Source organism: Pongo abelii, chromosome 7, assembly GCF_028885655.2.
Source record: "Pongo abelii isolate AG06213 chromosome 7, NHGRI_mPonAbe1-v2.0_pri, whole genome shotgun sequence".
Lineage (NCBI taxonomy): Eukaryota > Metazoa > Chordata > Mammalia > Primates > Hominidae > Pongo > Pongo abelii.
Genome location: NC_071992.2, coordinates 120,480,222 through 120,500,694, shown reverse-complemented (window position 1 = coordinate 120,500,694; position 20,473 = coordinate 120,480,222). Strand labels below are relative to the sequence as shown.

The following is a 20,473-nucleotide window of genomic DNA, read 5'->3' as shown; positions in this document are numbered from 1 at the left end:
TTCTTTTTCTTCGCTCCCCCTTTTAATCTTTTTTCTTTCCATCTACTCTCAAAGATCATTTGAAACACAGTTGTCAAGAGTGGAAGCAGAATTGTTAAGAAGAGAAGCTCCTCCCTCTTATGGACAATTGATTGCTCAGGGTTTAATTCCACCAGTTGAAGATTTTCCTGTTTGTTCACCTAATCAGGTATATTGCAATGTGTAATTTCTATTACATTTCCTCTTAAAATGAAATCTGTGCCTGTGTATATGATAAAGCAAACACCCTTGACTGTCAGAATTTTTGCAATCAAGGATTTAAATGTATGGAAGATTCGAAGTCATAGTTTTCATTATATTTTAACACTACAAACTACAAAAGTATATTTTTCATTCCACTGATTTGGTTGTGCAATTCTTAAGCATTTTACTGTTTAGGATAATTTAGTGCATTATAATTCAAAAGTATTAAGCTTGGCAAATTATTTTTCTTTTTTTTTTTTTTTGTAGTAGCTTTTGTTTCCTTTTTTTTCTTTTATTATTATTATTATTATTATTATTATTATACTTTAGGTTTTATGGTACATGTGCGCAATGTGCAGGTAAGTTACATATGTATACATGTGCCATGCTGGTGCACTTGACCTGAACATCTACAAGATTTAAGAATGAACACTAAAATTAATATGCTAGCAATATAACATGCTAGATTAACCACTTATAAGTAAAAGTAACTAAAATGAAGTTAACATTTCTACCTCAGGAAAAACATCTTCAAGCTGGATTTTACAGTGTTTAACAATTTATAGCATTTTGTTTATATAGTAATTCATTATATGTTTCTGAATTCTTTAAATTTCTCGGCAATTAAAAAAATTTTTCTCGTAGTGCTTAAAAATGTGCCAGTGTTCATTTTAGGCATAAGGATTTATTCATTTAATTTGTAAATTCATTCAGAAACATTTATAAAAATTGTTGTTTCCAGTATTATAATTAAAACTGGTAAACATTGTTTTCCCAGTAATATAATTATTTTTAAAATAGAATACCATTTCCTTTTTGGTAAATGTGATTTCTGATTACAGTCTATCACCTTATTGGAGTCTTTTAGGAAATCTTTGGTGAGAATTTGTAGTTTCAAAACATTTCTCCATATGTAATTTCCTAAGTAAATCATTCAGAAGTTCCACTGGTTGGAATTTTGTGTGCAAAGTAGGAAAAACCTAAGTTGTGGCTTCTTTATATCAGCCCTGCTATGGGGAAAGTTTTTTTTTTTTTAGGTAAGAATCAGACCACGGTTAATTTTACACACCTGCTTCATTCTCTACCACCCATCACCCCTAAACCCCATAAAGTTAGAGGGAACACAGTTCACACAAGATTGTCTTCACTCCTAACACCAATTGCAAATTCAAGGAGTTCCCCAAATCCCCTTCAGGTTTGATAATTTACTAGGAACACTCAAAAAACTCACTGAAAGCAGCTCACATGCGATTACAGTTTATTACAGAGAGAGGATACAGACACAGATTAACCAAGGGAAAAGATGCATAGGACAAAGTTCAGAAGGGTACCAAACATGGACCTTCCAGTTGTCCTTTCCCCATAGAGGCAGGAGGGCATTACTGTGTGAACACAGATATGTGGCAGTATGCATGGAGTGTTACCAACCAGGAAAGCTCACCTAGGCCTCGGGTGTCTGGAGTTTGTACTGGTGCATTAGCACATAGGCAGGATTAATTGCACATGTAGCCAATCCCAGTTTCTAGCCTTATCCAGAGATTGCCTGACCCAAAGCCCTCACCCTACATCACACTGTTGGTGTGGTTCAGAGCTTCCACTCTAAATCAGTTTTACTATCTGGCTGGTCCGAGGCCCCCAGGCAAAGACACTGCTTTCAGACATGACAGTGGAAGGGCTTGGAGATCATGTACCAAAAGCCAAGGACAAAGGCTTTGGGTGAGGTTAAATTCTTTATTACCTCACACTACCCCAGTTTCTCAGGTTATATTTACCCTCGTGGGAGAATTCTACTTCAACATTTTAGAATAAAATATGTTTATGGGTGGTAAGTTAGATTTTATTCATTTAATGAGATTAAACTCTCAAGTTTGAAGATTTGGTAACAAATTACCAAATTTTTATAGCAGTTTTTGGAAAAAATAAGTAATGATGTAATTCACCATCTCACTCAAAGTAGAAACGCTTTTTGAGGAATGCCTTCTCCTTCATAAACTGAAGAAGTATATGAAATTATTCCTAGAACATTCATGAGATCCCCTCATAAAATATAATGTTAGATTGCCAATCCTAATTAACTGACTTTTAACTAAGTAGAGAGTTTTACCTCAGTATGACAAACCAAATGTTAAAGTCAGCAATAAAGTATGTTGAAGGCATTGTTGATCTTGATGGCTAACAGCAGCACAACAGAGAAGGATAACAGAAGAGCCTTTTGTTCATTGCTGGACATAATAGCATAGTGCTCAACATGAAGCCTTAAAACTTGCATGCTCACTGTTGAGGAGCAGATCTGTGGAGAAGTTCATTAGAAATGTGAACCACTTTTTCTTTTTCTTTTTTTTTTTTTAATTTGTAGTTAGGTACTTCTTAATTGGTGAAAACTCTTACTCATCTGTATAGCAAATCCATGTGTGCTGATATACAAATTTCTGATTGACAGTCTGTGCCTCACTAATGTTAGACTATGAAATGTTCCTATGATAGTAGCTTCTTAACTTATCATAAATTATGTTCATGGCACTATGGAAAGGCCTATATGGAAAGCATAAATAAATGCAATACCAGTCACAAAGAGATACAGAACATAAGAGGACATCTTCCTTATTTTCTACTTTCTTTCTTCTGTGAGGGGAAAGGAAAGAGGTGTGAGTTTTGGCAGGAGACAGTATCATCATCTGAAGGAGAGTATATCAACTTGAGATTGTTTCCTGGAAATATAATTTTTAAATACTAAATGCCAGGTTGGTGAAAGCTGTTTCAAGTTTGGATACTTCTTTTTATAACCACTAGATGGAGCTTAAAGACTATCTTATATAATGCTACATGCTTTTAAAAGTAAACTCTAAACTCGTTCATCTAGAAAAAAGAATAGATTTTTTATTCAGTTGGGCAACCTTTCATATACACTAATTACAGCTAACTAGTTTTCAAAGAATGATATATTTATACTTAATACTAAACTATAGAAAATAAAACTTTAAAGATTGAGAAGGAATCTAAATGTCTAGATACCATTGAGTAATGATATAAACAGGTTCTTTAGTTGTTTCTTGTTGTCTTCTGTGCTGTATTACAAATATAATTCCTTTATTTGTGACAATGTAATTAAATCCTCAGTATCCATTCAGCAAATGCTTGAGAACCAACTCTGTGAAATACAATTTTCACATGTTTTGGAAAAGTTCAGCTTTGTAAATTAAATCTAATTTGTTCTTTAAAAAAAAAAAAAAAAGATAAAAGGCCTGGTTTTCACAAACTCATTTTGGTCACTTCGTCAATTATGTAGAGATTCTCCTATGTTCCTAGTTACAGAAGTATCAATTTTATTTTCTAGCTTTGGTACACTTTTCACGTTGGATTACGATGTGAGATTTTGAAACAACTGTTATAATTGACATTAAATATCATTTTTAGGTTACATACATAAAATGGAATATCAAGAAAAGTTTAAACAAACCATGATTCAAGTTAGATTAGTAGATTAGATTCTGTAGTAGGATGAACCCCCCATAGGTAAGAGAATTTAATTTTTCCTTCTTAGACCCAAAAGCAACAATGAGTAACAGAATTTTTAACCACAACACATGCTTAATAGAAGGGTGTTTTTTTTTATCTTAGTACCTTGTTGTTAACTATCTTAAGATCTTTTCTTATTTTTGTAGGCTTCTGTATTGGAAAATCTGAGGCTAGCGGTACGATCTCAGCTTGGATTTACTTCAGTCAGGCTTCCTATGGCAGGCAGATCAAGCAACATTTGGAACCGTATTTTTAATTTTGCAAGATCACGTCATTCTGGGTCATTGGCTTTGGTCTCAGCAGATGGAGATGAGGTTGTCCCTAGTCAGAGTACCAGTAGAGAACCTGAGAGAAATCATACTCACAGAAGTTTGTTTTCCGTGGAGTCTGATGATACAGACACAGAAAATGAGAGAAGAGATATGGCAGGAGCATCTGGTGGGGTTGCAGCTCCTTTGCCTCAAAAAGTCCCTCCCACAACGGCAGTAGAAGCGACAGTAGGAGCATGTGCAAGTTCCTCAACTCAGAGTACCCGAGGTGGTCATGCAGATAACGGAAGGGATGTGACAAGTGTGGAACCCCCAAGTGTGAGTCCAGCACGTCACCAGCTTACAAGTGCACTCAGTCGTATGACTCAGGGGCTACGTTGGGTACGTTTTACATTAGGACGATCAAGTTCTGTAAGTCAGAACCAGAGTCCTTTGAGACAACTTGATAATGGGGTAAGTGGAAGAGAAGATGATGATGATGTTGAAATGCTAATTCCAATTTCTGATGGATCTTCAGACTTTGATGTGAATGACTGCTCCAGACCTCTTCTTGATCTTGCCTCAGATCAAGGACAAGGGCTTAGACAACCATATAATGCAACAAATCCTGGAGTAAGGCCAAGTAATCGAGATGGCCCCTGTGAGCGCTGTGGTATTGTCCACACTGCCCAGATACCAGACACTTGCTTAGAAGTAACACTGAAAAACGAAACGAGTGATGACGAGGCTTTGTTACTTTGTTAGGTACGAATCACATAAGGGAGATTGTATACAAGTTGGAGCAATATCCATTTATTATTTTGTAACTTTACAGTTAAACTAGTTCTAGTTTAAAAAGAAAAAATGCAGGGTGATTTCTTATTATTATATGTTAGCCTGCATGGTTAAATTCGACAACTTGTAACTCTATGAACTTAGAGTTTACTATTTTAGCAGCTAAAAATGCATTACATATTCATATTGTTCAATAATGTCCTTTCATTTGTTTCTGATTGTTTTCATCCTGATACTGTAGTTCACTGTAGAAATGTGGCTGCTGAAACTCATTTGATTGTCATTTTTATCTATCCTATGTTAAATGGTTTGTTTGTACAAAATAATATCTTATTTTAATTGAAACGTTTATGCTTTTGCCAACACATCTTGTAACTTAATATACTAGATGTTAAGGTTGTTAATGTACAAAAAAAAACACTCTTATACTCACCTGCGTTTTCATTTGTTTGACATTTGTCTATTACTGGATTTCATTATCATATGAACTTGTCAAAGGGAAACAAACTTTGTCTAAAAATTTTTCTCTTACGTTTAACTTAAAATGATGTGAAATTTAGGCAGAGTTGGATAAATTACTGGCAAAAACAAAACTCTTTTATAAAGATTTTCTAATGTTGACTTTAATACTCTAACATGGTACAAACCAAATGGTAAAATCCCAAGTCATTTCTTTTTTCATCTCTATTTAGCAACAGAATTAAGTGGATGAAGATATTCTACTATGCATTAAATCTTGAACTTTATAAAACATGTACAAAAATTGTACAAGATAAGTTCCAACTGGTAATGTCTTTCCCTAATACAGGGTTGCGCTTGCATTGGACCCTAGGGATTTGCACTAAAATTATATCAAGGTCTCAGATGAGCTTAGTGCACAAGCACTATCACTTTAAATACTATTATTTGCGACCACAGCGACTATATATTTCCATAGCTTTTGGCTGGGGGCGGGGGACATTTTTATTACAACTTGAAATTGCTTTGCTGGTTTCATATTTATTTGTTGTATTTAAAAAATACATTGTTGTAAGAGTGATTTTTTTCAATATATTTTATTCCTGGGGGGGATCATGCTACACTCTCAAAAGAAAATTAAGAAATCATTCAGATCATCCCCCCTTTTTAAGTAGTGTGAATTGCAAAACCCAACATATTTTTTTTTTTTACTGTCAATTGCCGTTTATTTATTCTTTAGCTGTCTGTTTTAGTAGTTTAATGATTATGAAAAATGTATTTGTGTGTGATTTGCTATTTATTAAATTTTAAGTACTTTGCTGAATGTCATTTTAAAGCATGTTTGAAGTCTTGTGTATTTGTCTGTGTTATGCTGTCAGGAGGAACTGACTAAGATGTTTTAATATGTATCAGAAATTAAAATGATTTTTTTTATTGCCTTGAGGTACAAACATGCTTTCAAAGTTGTTCTTTATTTGTTGAATTTTGGTGCATATACAAATTCAGGACATAAAATATGCAATATATCTAGAATAAAAATGATTAGAAGATCATTCCTTAACTACTTTATAGTAAAGTAGTAGCTTTTACCAGTACTCAAGGGTAAAATTTTCTAAGGACTTGAATATTATTTGGCTTGAGACTGCCCTTCAACTGATGTATCTCACAAGATGAGAGAGTTTAATTGATTAAACTGCCTTTTAATTGATGTATCTCACAGGATGCAGTAATACAATCAATTCTCTTTTTAAATTGTTTTCACATATATTTTAGACCCCTATAGTATATTCTACTGGCAGAATTTGGGTTACCAAATAATCTTTTACGCCCTAGTACTAATATACTATCAAGTATAAGGGTTTTGGTTTTCTAGCATATGTTTTAATTTATTATTTTAATTAACTAATACATCTTCCTGGTTCAAACAGTAAAATGTAAATTCCTCTTCTATCCCAAGACCCATCTTTTAGTTCACTTGAAAGAGACACATATCAGTACCAGATTCTTGTATATCTCTCTAGAAATAACCATATATGTACATAGGCATAGCAGTACCATATATAGTAATGCAAATTGTAACATACTATACATACATTTTCTGTACCTTTTCTCAAAGGGAAATAATACATCATTAGAGTTTGAATATTAAAAGTAAGATCAAACATTTCTGTTATTTTTTTTACATTTAAATCATTGATCTCTCCTGAATTTAGGGCTTCACTATCTCTTTTCCAGATGACTACCTAGTTTTCACAAAGCTATTTATTAAATAATAGATCCTTTCCTTACTAATTTGAAATGGAACTTATATAGTACATTTCCATATTATTTGGGTATGTTTCTAGACTCTATTTTCTTCTGTTGATCTGCTTTTCTCTTTTTGTACCAATCCTTTATTGTTTTAGTAACTGTGATTTTTAAATGTTTCAAATATTCTTGTTTATATTTCCATTTGAATGACAGAATCAATTTGTTGAGTTCCACAAAACATCCATGGGTACTTTTTTTTTTTTTGGACAGTTTTAATTTTATAGATTAATTTAGGGGAATTTGACATCATTATCATGTTAAAGCTTTTTATCTAAACCATGGTGCACTATCAAAAAATCATGCCCATTCGTCTTTTTTTGTTTCCTTCAGATGAATTTTACACTTTACAGAAATCTCATACATTTTTAAGAGTTTTATTTTTTTAATTTTTACATTTTATTGCCTTTATTAATGAAATCCTGTTTATAATTTTGCCTAATTTTAGTGCATGTAAAGGCTAATTATTTATGTTAATTTTCTACCCGGCTACCTGATTCCATTTTTTTTGTTGTTTGTAATAGTATTTCACTTAATTATTTTGTGTTTTCCAACTACACAGTCCTGTCATCAGCAAACACTGATAATGTAACCATTGTTACAGTTTGCATCCCTCTTTGTATCTTAATTGCATTGTCTAGTACTTCTAAAATAATGTTCAATAACTGGCTATAATGAATTGAGTTGAGATAGATTTAATCATATTAAGGAGTATCAACTAATCCCTATTTTTAAAACTTTTTAAAGAGTGCATGTTTAATTTTATCACATGCCTTTTCGACATCTGTGGAGATGATCATATGATTTTTTTTCCTTTGATCCTTTAAGATGAATTTTACTAATATATTTTGTAATTTTGCACTATCATTACATTCTTTAAATAAATTCTTTTTGGCCATGCGTATTTTTTTAATATATTGCTAGACTGCACTTCATATTTTATTTAGGATATTTGCACTTGTATTAATCAGTAGTCTATAGTTTGTGCATGCATACACGTGTTCACTTTGAGAAGTTTAGTATTTTATGCTTGTGGATTTGGAAACTTCCTTCCTTTTACAATGCCCTAGAACAGTTTAAATAGCATTGGAATTTTCTGTTTCTTAAAATTTCAGTGAAATTATCTGGGTTTAGTGGATGTTTGGCAAGCAGCTTTTTGACAACTTTGTTGGTATCATCTAGGTAATTAATCCATATAGTTTTTATATCCTATCTGGATCAGGAACCATCCATTTAATCCAAGTTTTCAAATTTATTTGCCTAGTTGAGGAAAGTTAACTCTTCGTCTTCTATGCGTGTGGATGTTGCCCTTTAGTTTGTATTATGCTTTCTCTGTTCTTTTCTTTTTTTTTTTTTTTTTTTTTTGAGACGGAGTCTTGCTCTGTCGCCCAGGCTGGAGTACAGTGGCACGATCTCTGCTCACTGCAAGCTCCGCCTCCCGGGTTCACACCATTCTCCTGCCTCAGCGTCCCAAGTAGCTGGGACTACAGGCGTCCGCCACCAGGCCCAGCTAATTTTTTTGTGTTTTTAGTAGAGACGGGGTTTCACCGTATTAGCCAGGATGGTCTCGATCTCCTAACCTCGTGATCCACCCCCCTCAGCCTCCCAAAGTTTCTCCCTTATTTTCTTGATAAAGGTAGCTAACAGTTTACCTACTTTTTTAATTGTGTATTTTTTTATTTTCCCCAAACTGCTTGGATGTCTCTATTCTGTAATTTTGTTCTTTCTAATTAGTTGATTTCCACTTTAATAAGTTTTCCACATTTTGCTTTCCTTGATTTATTTTGTTGTTTTTTTCTAACTCGAGTTAGCATGTAACTTATTTATTAATTCTTAAGAAGAGATTAAGACATGGACTTAAGTGTGAGCACTGCTTAAGGTGAATCATTTGGCTGCATTAATGTTGTCATTACTGTTATTTTCTAAATGTTCCTAAGTTTCAGTTTTGATACGTTCTTTAATCCAAAAGTTGTATAAGAGAATTTTTTTCTTTGCTTTTTTTCTAGGTAATGAGAATTTTTTGGTGTGAGTCATAGTTTTGTTTTCTGATTCTTTTCATTTTATGGCATCAAAAACAGAATGTTAAGAGTATATGTGTTGGGGGAGCGGTTATTGTCTTTCAATTTTTAAATGTCCCAAGAGCACTTTTAAAATGTGTTATTTCTTTACAGGTTACAGATTTTAGTAGGAATTACTCAGATTTTAGATCTTCTCAACAGGATACAGTCCTTTGTCTTGTCAGTCAGAGCACCAATATTAGTAGGGAAGAGAATGGAAACAAAAGGAGCTGTATCAGAAGGGATCTATGGGCCAGAAGCCCTGTTATTGGCTCATGTCATACACTAGCACTAAGAATATAAAAGCACAGGATGAAGGGGTCTTTCAATAAGCTGTTGAGGTCTTAATTCTCACTACTGCTTACCACCGTCATCCACTGTTAATCTGGAAATAAGTGGGTAAGACAGGCTAAATGGGATAAAGGAAGAACAGGTTCATTGAATTCTCTAAGTGTTTATTGAGCACCTACAACAGACCCAGGAACGTTCACAGCAGTTTACAGCGGCCCTCTTTTCACCTGCTCCACCATTCCCTCACACCTTTTACCCCAAATTCCAAGGGAGAAGATGACAGCAACTTGATAGGACCTGCTTTACTCAGGAAGGTCCCTGTTTAAAAATTGGTAGAAGCAGTCAGTAGAGAGAAAGGCCTTTTCTCTGAATACCTGAACTCTTGTTCAGGAATAGCATACAAATTGCAAATTGTATATAGTTATTGGCATGAGCTGATAGCTGGCTGTGATTGCATTTTTTTTCCTAAGGTAATCAACATTCAAGGCAGTCAAAGGATGCTAAGTAAAATTCACAGAATTTTAGAGCTGGAAGGAATCTTAAAATGAAGAAGTAACAGACATAGCTGTTTAATCGGGAATTTTCTAGACTTCAAAGAAATCAATTATATACCCATATTATGTTATACATAGAGGTAAACGTAGGCCATGTATGCATACATGGTTTACCATCATGTGATGTCATGAGGTTTTTTCCTATTAGAAGTCAGGCCATTCTGACATTTTTGCACGTGCCTGCTCCTAAATGTGTGTATCCCACACCATGATGGTATTCACACCATCAAATGCTATTCTGCGAGCCTTTTACCACTTGCTGCTTCTGCATTATAGGAATTTTCAAAGCAAAATATTTGCCCATTGTTGAATGCCTATCACCTGCCAATTTCTTTATATGTATCCTTGGAATCTTCACAGTCCTGTGAAGTAACAAACTTACCTTCTATTTATCCAAGGCCATATAGCCAATAAGGGCAGAACTAAGATTTAACCTTAGTCGTGCCTGACTCAACAGCTGTGAATAAGATGGATCATAAAGTGAAGTAAGATTCATCAGGAGAAATATGTATCAAGCTGGAGTTGACAGACCTGGATTACTATGCCAACTCACTGAGCCTCAGCTTTGTCATCTTGAGGTAAGGATAATAGCTTCTTCATAAGATCATTGTGAGGAATACAGATAACATGTGTAAAGGCCTTAGCACTTGTTCTGTCCATCTATTGCTGCATAAGAAACTACCCCCAAACTTTGTGCTTAAAGCAACCACAATCATTAAGTTTTCTCACAAATCAGTAATGTGGGCAGAGCTCAGTGGTATTGGTTCATTCTGCTCCTCTTGGCCTCTGCTGGAGTTGGAGAATATACTCCCCAAAGAGCTCACCTGAGTGACTGGCAGGTTTGTGCTGCCTGTTGGCTGGGTGCTCAGCCAGGAGCCTGGGATCCTCTTCATATGAGTCTCCTCTAGGTTGCTTATGTTTCCTTAGAGCATGGAAGCTGGACCCAAGAATGAATGTTGCAGTATACAGAAGCTGCAAGGCTCTTAGGACAGAGTCTCAGACATCCTAGAATTTTATTAGGTTGGTGCAAAAGTAATTGCGAGTTTTGCCATTACTTTCAATGGCAAAACTGGCAATTACTTTTGCACCAACGTAATACTTCTGCCACATTCTACTTGTCAAATCACTGGCCAACCCAGATTCAGTGGGAAAAGAAATAGACTCACCTCTAAATAAAAGGAATAGCAGGTAAGTCATTCCATCTTTACCCCAGCACAGTACCTAATACATAGCAAGAAACATTAAGTTGCCATTAGTAATATTTTAAGTAGAAAAAGTTTTACAGCCCTAGAAATTTATTTGCTAAAAGGATATAAAATTAGCTCCACTGTCATGTGAGGCGTGTATGTGTATCTCATATCTGTTTATTACAAATACAAGGATAAAACAATTTGCCTTAGCATATTCCATCAGAAATCACAGCATTGATGCAATTTTAAATAAACATATTTAGGCAGTTGGTAAAATTTAAAGATTAGCAGTTATTTCTCTACATTTAAAATAATTTGTATTAATATTTCAACATGTTGTAACCTATAAAATTTTTATTTTTAAATTGCTTAGAGGCAACAGTATAGTGGGTAAAAGTCTGGAGTCAGATTGCCTGGATTCTAATTTCTGTCCAGCTCCTTACTGGCATGTGCCCTTCAGGAAGTCACTTAATCACCTTGTACTTCCATTCTTCATCTGTAAAATGGGGATAATAGGGCTACTGGAGGATCAAACAAATTAATATACATAATGCTCTTGGAACAGCATTGTAATACATACATAGCAGCTCTTGGCCCATAGTAGGTGCTGTGTACTGTTTGCTATTATTGTCATTGTTTAAATGTTAAAATATCTGACCAGGTACGGTGGCTCATGCCTGTAATCCCAGCACTTTGACAGGCCAGGTGGGCAGATCACCTGAGGTCAGGAGTTCAAGACCAGCCTGGCCAACATGGTGAAACCCTGTCTCTATTAAAAATACAAAAATTAGCCAGGTTTGGTGGCGCATGCCTATAATCCCAGCTACTTGGGAGGCTGAGGTGGGAGGACTGCTTGAACCCAGGAGGTGGAGGTTGCAGTGATCCGAGATCACACCACTGCACTCCAGCCTGGGTGACAGCGAGACTCCGTCTCAAAAAAAAAAATCTCTGAAGCTTACATTTAAATAAGCTATTGTACATGAAAAGTTCTAAAATAATAGTGGTTTCTGAAGAGAAATGGAAACAGGTCGTTTTCCATTTCTTATGTGTGCTTATTCCTAGGATCATGAAAGTGAATTGCAACCCAGAACAAAGGTCAATAAGAGAGCAGGGGAGAAGAAAGGATAACAGCCCACTTGTGATAAGTTAATAGAATTCCAAGACCAAGCAGACACAGATGTAAGGATCCTGCAGAGTTCAGGGGGCCCAAGGAAGTTACCTTAGTGACAGGGAACTAACACGAGGTCTTTACAGAACTCCTAGATCTGGATGTTTTTCAGATCACGTTGTTACCTTGTTGTAGCAAACACTGCTAATTGCATACCCAGTATCCATGAAAAGAAAAGCCTCATTTTAAGGGTGATGGAAGAGAAAAAGCCTGATTTCACTGAGCAGTTGCATCAACCTTGGCCTGGCTATCTCTGGACTTCTAGTTCCATGAAAAAAATAAACCTGTATGTATTTAAGCAACTGGTAGGCTTCTCAGTTACCCATGGAGTAACCTTCTTAACCAGTCTACTGGCTCTTAAGTCAGGAATAGTAACGGTGGAGTAGAGGATTAAATGAGATGATGTGAATGCAGCAGAACAGTGATGAGGAGGCACATATCAGTGGAGCTCAATCAGTGAGTTCAATCAATGTAGGTGCTCTGTCAATGTAGCTCCAGTTGATGGGTTCTCTTAATAAACTGCTTATCTTTGTGTTCTCCTAACAGCAATTCTATTTATATGTTGGACTCTCCTGCAAGATTTCATTTGAACAAAGGGTTTTAAGGATTAATACAATTTGAAAACCAGTGTTAGAACATCACAGGATGTCCTAGGTGTGCCTACCTAGGACACACCTGGTTTACTGAGAATGAAATGAGAGTTTGCTTAGAGTGTTTTCCAGTAAGGATAGTGAGGTGTCAATTAGGGCAGGTTTTCCCATATGTTGGAAGGAAGCTCAAATCCCAAAAAGCTTAATATCCCCCAAAAAGTGACTTGGAAGCTTTACTAAGAAGTAATAGAGTACAGTGAGATGGAAAAGCATGGGCTTTGGAGTCAGGCACATCACAATTTGAATTCTGTGTCCACTACTAAAGTACTAGAGAGGTTTTTTTTTTTGACGGAGTCTCGCTCTGTCACCCAGGCTGGAGTGCAGTGGTGTGATCTTGGCTCACTGCAACCTCCGCCTCCTGGGTTCAAGTGATTCTCTTGCCTCAGCCTCCTGAGTAGCTGGGATTACAAATGCATGCCACCATGCCCAGCTAATTTTTGTATTTTTAGTAAAGACAGGGTTTCACCATGTTGGTCAGGCTGGTCTCCAACTCCTGACCTCGTGATCTGCCCGCCTTGGCCTCCCAAAGTGCTGGGATTACAGGTGTGAGCCACACCACCCTACCTAGAGTTTTGTAACTGAACAAATCACTTGATTTTCTTGTCTCATCTGGAAAATGGGATCACACCTACCCTTAAGGGTTACCAGTGAAAAGATCAAATTTTTAAAAAAGCAAGAAAAAAATTATGCAGAAGCCTTTCCTGGAGCTTTACACATAGAGATTGAAAACAAATTTTAATTGTCAATATCATAGATTCACTTTCCAAAATAAAACAGTCTTTTAAAAGAGCTCCCCTATACCATGTATTAAGCATTTTGTGTATTACTAGAGCTTTCTGAAAGAGCAGGTTTATTATAATAGCCACTGTCCTGTTTTCTTGGTTACAGGGCAACTTGTGGCTGTATCTCAATGAAAACCAACTTCACTAAACAAAGGGAGAGTGATGTCTTGGCACACTCCTTTTTATTATTTACAGAAGCCAAAATGAAGAAGCTTCCATGGAGCCCTAGAACAGAAAAGACGTGGCTACTTCCTGTGGGCTTAGCAACATATGTTGAGCTTGTAATAATAACAGAAGTTATGATAAAAAGCAACATATAAACAATATTCAATGGAATATTCTCAATTGCATTATAATGGGAGCAGCTTTTAAAGATATTTCTGTATTACTGCTGAGCTCTGATTTCAAGTGACCCTGGAAATTCCTTATAGATTTAGTTTTCCAAAGTCTGAGTTACCTTAAATATAAATTTTGTACAACAGTCCCCACCTGTCTGAGGTTTCACTTTCTGTGGTTTCAGTTACCCACAGTCAACCTTGGTCTGAAAATATTAAATGGAAAATTCCAGAAATAATAATTCATAAGGTTTAAATTGTGTGCTGTTCTGAATAGTGTGATGAAATCTCATGCCATCCAGCTTCATTCCATGCAGGATGTGAATCCTCCCTTTGTCCAGCTTCTCCACACTGTGGACATTGCATGCCCCTGGTCACTTAATAGTGGTCTTGGTTATCAGATCAATTGTTGTGGTATCACAGTGCTTGAGTTCAAGTCACTCTTATTTTACTATTCATATTGGCCCCAAAGCACAAGAGTAATGATGTTGGCAATTTGGATATGCCAAAGAGAAGCCGGAAAATGTGTTCTTTAAGTTAAACGTTGGAAGTTCTCCACTTAATAAGGAAAGAAAAAAAACTGTAGGCTGAGGTTGCTAAGGTCTATGATAAGAACAAATCTATGTGTGAAATTGTGAAGAAGGAAAAAGTATATGCATAGTATGTATAGGGAGGGTTTGGTACTAACCTCAGTTTAGGCATCTACTGGGGGTCTTGACAGGTATCCCCCCTTATCAATGGGGGGATTTTCATTTTGTGAGTTTTAGCTGCATCCTGTTCCTATTTCCTTTGGTGGCACTTTGCACATTGACATTTTTTATTGAGATTTTACCATACAACCTAATTTCCATTTCTCTATCTCATGTTGCCGTTAGAGTAATTAGTCAAAGGCTGGGCTTGGCTTGGTGGCTACACCTGTAATCCCAACACACTGAGAGACTGAGGCCGAGGAGGGAGGATTGCTTGAGGCCAGGAGTTTGAGACCAACGTGAGCAACATAGCGAGACCCTTGTCTACTAAAAGTAAAAATAAATTAGCTATGCAGGCATAATGGCAAGTGCCTGTAATCCCAGCTACTTGGGAGGCTGAGGTGGGAGGATCGATTGAGCCCAGGAGGTCGAGGCGGCAGTAAGCTATGATAGCATCCCTGCACTCCAGCCTGGGTGACAGAGCAAAAGCCTTGTCTCTAAAGAAATTGTTTTAATTAAAAAGAGTTGTTAGCCAAGTGTGCAAGGCAACTGTTTGTAACCAATTCCTTGCTTTTGAGTAAACATAAGCATTTATTGGTACTTCCTGAGTACCAACCCTCATACTAGATGCCTTATGTACTTTGTTTCTAATACCCAGAACAAATATGTGATGGATGTTCTTATCCACACAAATAGCAGAAGCAGCAGCATCAATAAGTACCTCCATCATTGGGATTGGAAGCAGTATAGCTCTTGGAAGTTGAACTAATTCTTTATTGTATTTTCACTTACAGAATAATTGAGGGATTTAATTTTCTATTTTAAATGTTATAGCCTCATAGTAAGGATTTATGTTTTATTTTGGAATTATATTTGCTTTACAAAAAAATATAAAAATATTAGAAAACAACCACTTCGCAATTATTGAGATGGCTGTAATAAAAAAGACAGGGAATAACAAGTATTGGTGAGGATGTGGAGAAACTGGAACCCTCATACATTGCTGGTAGGAATGTAAAACGGTGCAGCTGCTCTGTAAAACAACAGTCTGGCAGTGTCTCAAAAGTTAAATGTACAGTTACCATATGACCCAGAAATTCCACTCCTAGGTATATACCCAAAAGAAATAAAAACGTATCCACACAAAAACTTGTGCCCAAATGTTCATGACGGCCTTATTCACCAGAGCCGAAAAGTGGAAACAAGGCAAATGGCCATCACCTGATAAATGAACAAACAAAATGTGATATATTCATGCAGCGTAATATTATTTGGCAACAAAAAGGAATGCTGTGCAATGAACCTCAAAAACACTCTACGTGAGAAAAAGCCAGTTACAAAAAAACACAAATTGTATAATCCCATTTATATGAAATGTTCAGAAGAGGCAAATCTACAGAGACAAAAAGTAGATCGGTAGTTGCTCAGGGCTAAGGAAGGCAAAAGGAATTTGGAAGGAGGTGGGTATCAGAGGAAAATTGTGCTACACAGTTAAACAGTCAAGGAAGACTTTTCTAAGATTATTAAAATAAGGGGAGAGATCAAACTCAAGTCTGCTGAAACAAAAGGTCAGCAGGTTTGGAAGTGCTGGGTGAGCTAGTGGAAAAGTCCTGGAGGACGTAGAAGGGGAGGTTGGTCAGTGTAATTAGGCCAACTGTGCTTGCTAATTTGTACCTAGTGAAGTTAGGCTCCTACCCTTCCACAGAGACTGGGAGAGAGGGGCACCAGCTAACTTGATTACATTTGAAGGAATGGCTCCAGGTCCTTGAGAAAGAGATACTTGGGTTATTAAACTGGCAAGAAGCTGGAAGAGGATCTATCTTCATTTCAAAGGAGCAAATAATTTTCAATTACAAGTTTTCTAAAGTAAATGGTCTAAGAAAAGGGAGGTCAGGGAGGTCAGGGACCTATCTATAATCAGGAAGGAACTTGTCTATAGGCTAGTCAACCTGAGGGGAATAATAATGCTGTCTTTGCCAATGGATACAAAGTTTATTTTTGATATGATAAAAATGTTCTAAAATTAGATCAAATGAATGTTGTAAAACTCTGTAAATGTACTAAAAACCATTACATTGTACACCCTAAATGGGTCAGCTTTATGGTATGTAAATTATAGCTCAATAAAGCTGTGTTTAAAAGATCAGAGAACAAAAATACAAATAATATCCCTTTTTTTCCTCTTTGCTTTTAGAATTAGATCTAGCTATTCCACTATAAATAACCTTGTTTATTCTGCAGGAAACAAGTAGTTGCTTTATGAAACTAAAGTTAAAGAAAATACCGGCCAGGCATGGTGGCTCACGCCTATAATCCCAGCACTTTGGGAGGCCAAGATGAGTGGATCACCTGAGGTTAGGAGTTCAAGACCAGCCTGGCCAACATAGCAAAACCCTGTCTCTACTAAAAATACAAAAATTAGCTGGGTGTGGTGGCACATGCCTGTAGTCCCAGCTACCTGGGAGGCGGAGACAAGAGAACTGCTTAAACCCAGTAGGTGGGTTGCAGTGAGCCAAGATCACGCCACTGTACTCCAGCTTGGCAGACAGAGCAGGACTCCATCTCAAAACTAACTAAATAAATAAATAAACGAACAAATAGAGTTGCAGAAAATACCATTCATCTTCCTTTAGTCAAAAACATAAGGCTGAGTGCGGTGGCTCACACCTGTAATCCCAGCACTTTGGGAGGCCGAGGCAGGTAGATCACCTGAGGTCAGGAGTTCCAGACCAGCCTGACCAACATGAAGAAACCCCGTCTCTATTAAAAATACGAAATTAGCCGGGCATGGTGGTGCATGCCTGTAATCCCAGCTACTCGGGAGGCTGAGGCAGGAGAATCACTTGAACCCACGAGGCAGAGGTTGCGGTGAGCCGAGATTGTGCCATTGCACTCCAGCCTGGGCAACAAGAGCAAAACTCCATCTCAAAAAAAAAAAAAAAAAAAAAAAACATAACGTAGTGACTGTACCATTGACATTAAAATTTGATCAAAGTAACTTTGGCAGTTAACCTCTCTGAGCCATAGCTTGTACATCTGTAAGACTGAGGTAATATCTCCTACCTCATGGAGTTCCTGTAGTGATAAAGTCATATATGCAAGGGCTTTATAGTCCAGTGCCAAGCATATTCAAATTCAATAACTGACTATTCCATAAACATTGATGGCGGAATGCCACATGCCAGGCATTGTTCTGATGAGTACTACTCTTGACCTCAAGCACCGGAGCCCTGCTTGAGAGCGGCTCTCCATGGCTCTCCGCACCACATGCCTCCCTAAGGGGCAAGGAATTCACAGGGTTATGGAGACATGAGTGCTACTCTTTCTCCCTCCACTTCTAGACCACACTCTTGGTACCCAGAATCCCAGATTTTCCCATCCAAGTGACCTAAGTCCACATGCGGGCCCTCCCTCGTGTCTTCCTGGGATCTATCTTCCTGGGGCTGGATGGAACTGCTAGCATGAATATCCCAGGCCCCAGGGGAGTGAGGAGTTTGGATGGACTGTGGCTAGGCAGGCTGCGGTGTCCACATGCACGAGCACAAGGCCTCTCATGGTGCAGGACAGGGCCTGGGATAGGAAGAGAAGGGACAAGTGTTTGCCATCCATATTCCTGCCCTGAGCACTGCAAATATTAGGGGCAAGACAGGTTCTGGCACTGGGGATAAGACAATATCCAAAACAAATATGAATATTATTAAAAACACTGAATTATTTCTGCCAACTGGAAGAATACTTATAGTGCATTTAACTTTTTTCTTTTCTCTTGAAGCCCAAGCCCTTTTAGCTCTAAGCACAAAGCTATGGCCCTGTGAAAGTTTCTTTCCCCTTGAAGACTGCTTGACTTGAACTACAATAAATGAAGAATTATTGCCTTTAGTAATTATGCATCTTCACTTCATTTCTAATTTATATTTTTTCTTGTTCCCATGAAAGACTCATTGCAAAGAAAATCCAAATGTTTATAAGAATAAAAATGCCTTATTTTAAAAAAGTCATTTATGCAAATTCCCTATGTACCATAATCTTTTCCCAGAGGGAAATGTAGATAGGAATAAATAGATGTTAAGGAAAGGGGGGAAAATGTGGGATGGAGGAATGAAAGAAGAATTTTAAAGATATTTCATAGTTAGAGTCTGATGGAATAACTTTATTCTTTCTCTTTCTCTATCTCTAAATAAAAGTGGTTACTTATTTCCTTATTGTATGTGTCACTAACATTTTGATATTTCCCCAAATGTTCAAGTCTACATACATCAGGTATAATCAATGTATTCAAGTATAATCGATGTGAGAGTTAAATGCCTGAATAGGAATATGTAAATCAAGTGTATGTGAACTACATAATATTGGAAATGTAAGATGGAAGCTTATTATTTAAGGAACTCCCATTAGTAAACCTTTTTTGAAGTGAATAATATTCTCGATCTGTATTTTCTTTTAATCATGATGTGAAAACTTTGCTTAATGTGAAGAATACATTGTATAAATCTAAAAAGTTATACTTTTATAATATAAAACTGGACTTATAACTTAGTGTGCACAAAAGGATGCAGTAGTCATATTCAAAGGGATCAAAGAAGCTGCTTTCCTTTCCAATTTTGAAGAAAGGATAACAACTATATGTCAATATAGATGCAAAATCATCAGGAGTGACGCTTTTTTGATGACAAATTGCTGAACAAACCAAAGAAATAGTCTTTTCAAGAAGCCATCTAGTGGTTTATTCCAGCCTTACCCTTACATATTTTGCAACACAATTTGTTTAATAACTTGTTTTTTGTAACACTCAGTTGAACTTCCTTGAAATGAAAAGTGGATGATACTAAAGGTGAGTTTGGAGTTCCAAAGGAGTTTAAAAAAAGACTGCTGGGCCAGGCACAGTGGCTCACACCTGTAATCCCAGCACTTTGGGAGGCTGAGATCAGAGAATCACTTGAGCCCAGGACTTTCAAGACAAGCCTGGGCAACACAGGGAAACCTCGTCTCTACAAATAATTTAAAAATTGGCTGAATGTGGTGGCACACACCTGTAGTCCCTGCTACTCGGAGGCTAAGGTGGGAGGATCTCTTGAGCTTGAGAGGTTGAGGCTGCAGTGAGCCTGCACTCCAGCCTAGGAGACACAGTGAGACTCTGTCTCGAAAAAAAAAAAAAAAAAAGAATAGAAGAAAAATCTGATCTGTGTCCTTATTAATAGAGACCAAACACTAAAATCCCTGCATAGAGCCCCATATTGTAATGTTGATAAGGCAAAAATGAAAAGTTAGTGAATTACTCTTTTTGCACTGCTGTTTCAATAGGTTATAGGTCTTTGAATACAAAAATATATGATATAGTTTTGTTTCCCAGAAGTTCACAGATTAGTGCCCTTAAGTACATGGTTATGTAACAGATGGGCAGTCAGGTGTTATTCTTGACCCACAACAACATATTTACTGTGTTTACCATGTATAGTTCTACATGAATATCTCTTACAGCAAAAATAATTTTCTCTCAAGAAGTATTTGTATAATGTGAATCACGTTTTTCATGAAGAAGGAAGGTAACTCCATTACCTTCAATTTATATTAGAGAAACGCAAGTGTAGTGAAATGAGATTACATAGACAGTGATGCAGAGGTAGAAAGATTCTAACTTCAAGGAGAGTGGGAAGAAGTGCAGGTAAAAAGAGGCACACCGTGACTGCCTCTCTCTATATCTCAAAGTCTTG

General features: G+C 36.7%; 1 protein-coding gene across 4 annotated transcripts in view; it reads left to right on the top strand.

Moving 5' to 3' along the window:
* Positions 1-19,944, top strand: part of LRP12 (LDL receptor related protein 12) — a 116,717-nt gene extending 96,773 nt beyond the window's left edge. For 3 of the 4 annotated variants that reach the window (NM_001135407.2, NM_001133134.1, XM_054560971.2), the window contains 2 exon segments: positions 55-187; positions 3,885-6,190. In NM_001135407.2, the coding sequence (NP_001128879.1) occupies positions 55-187; positions 3,885-4,751 (1,000 nt within the window). In that variant the 3' untranslated portion in view covers positions 4,752-6,190. 4 annotated transcript variants of the gene reach the window in all.
* Positions 19,945-20,473: the final 529 nt, after the last annotated feature.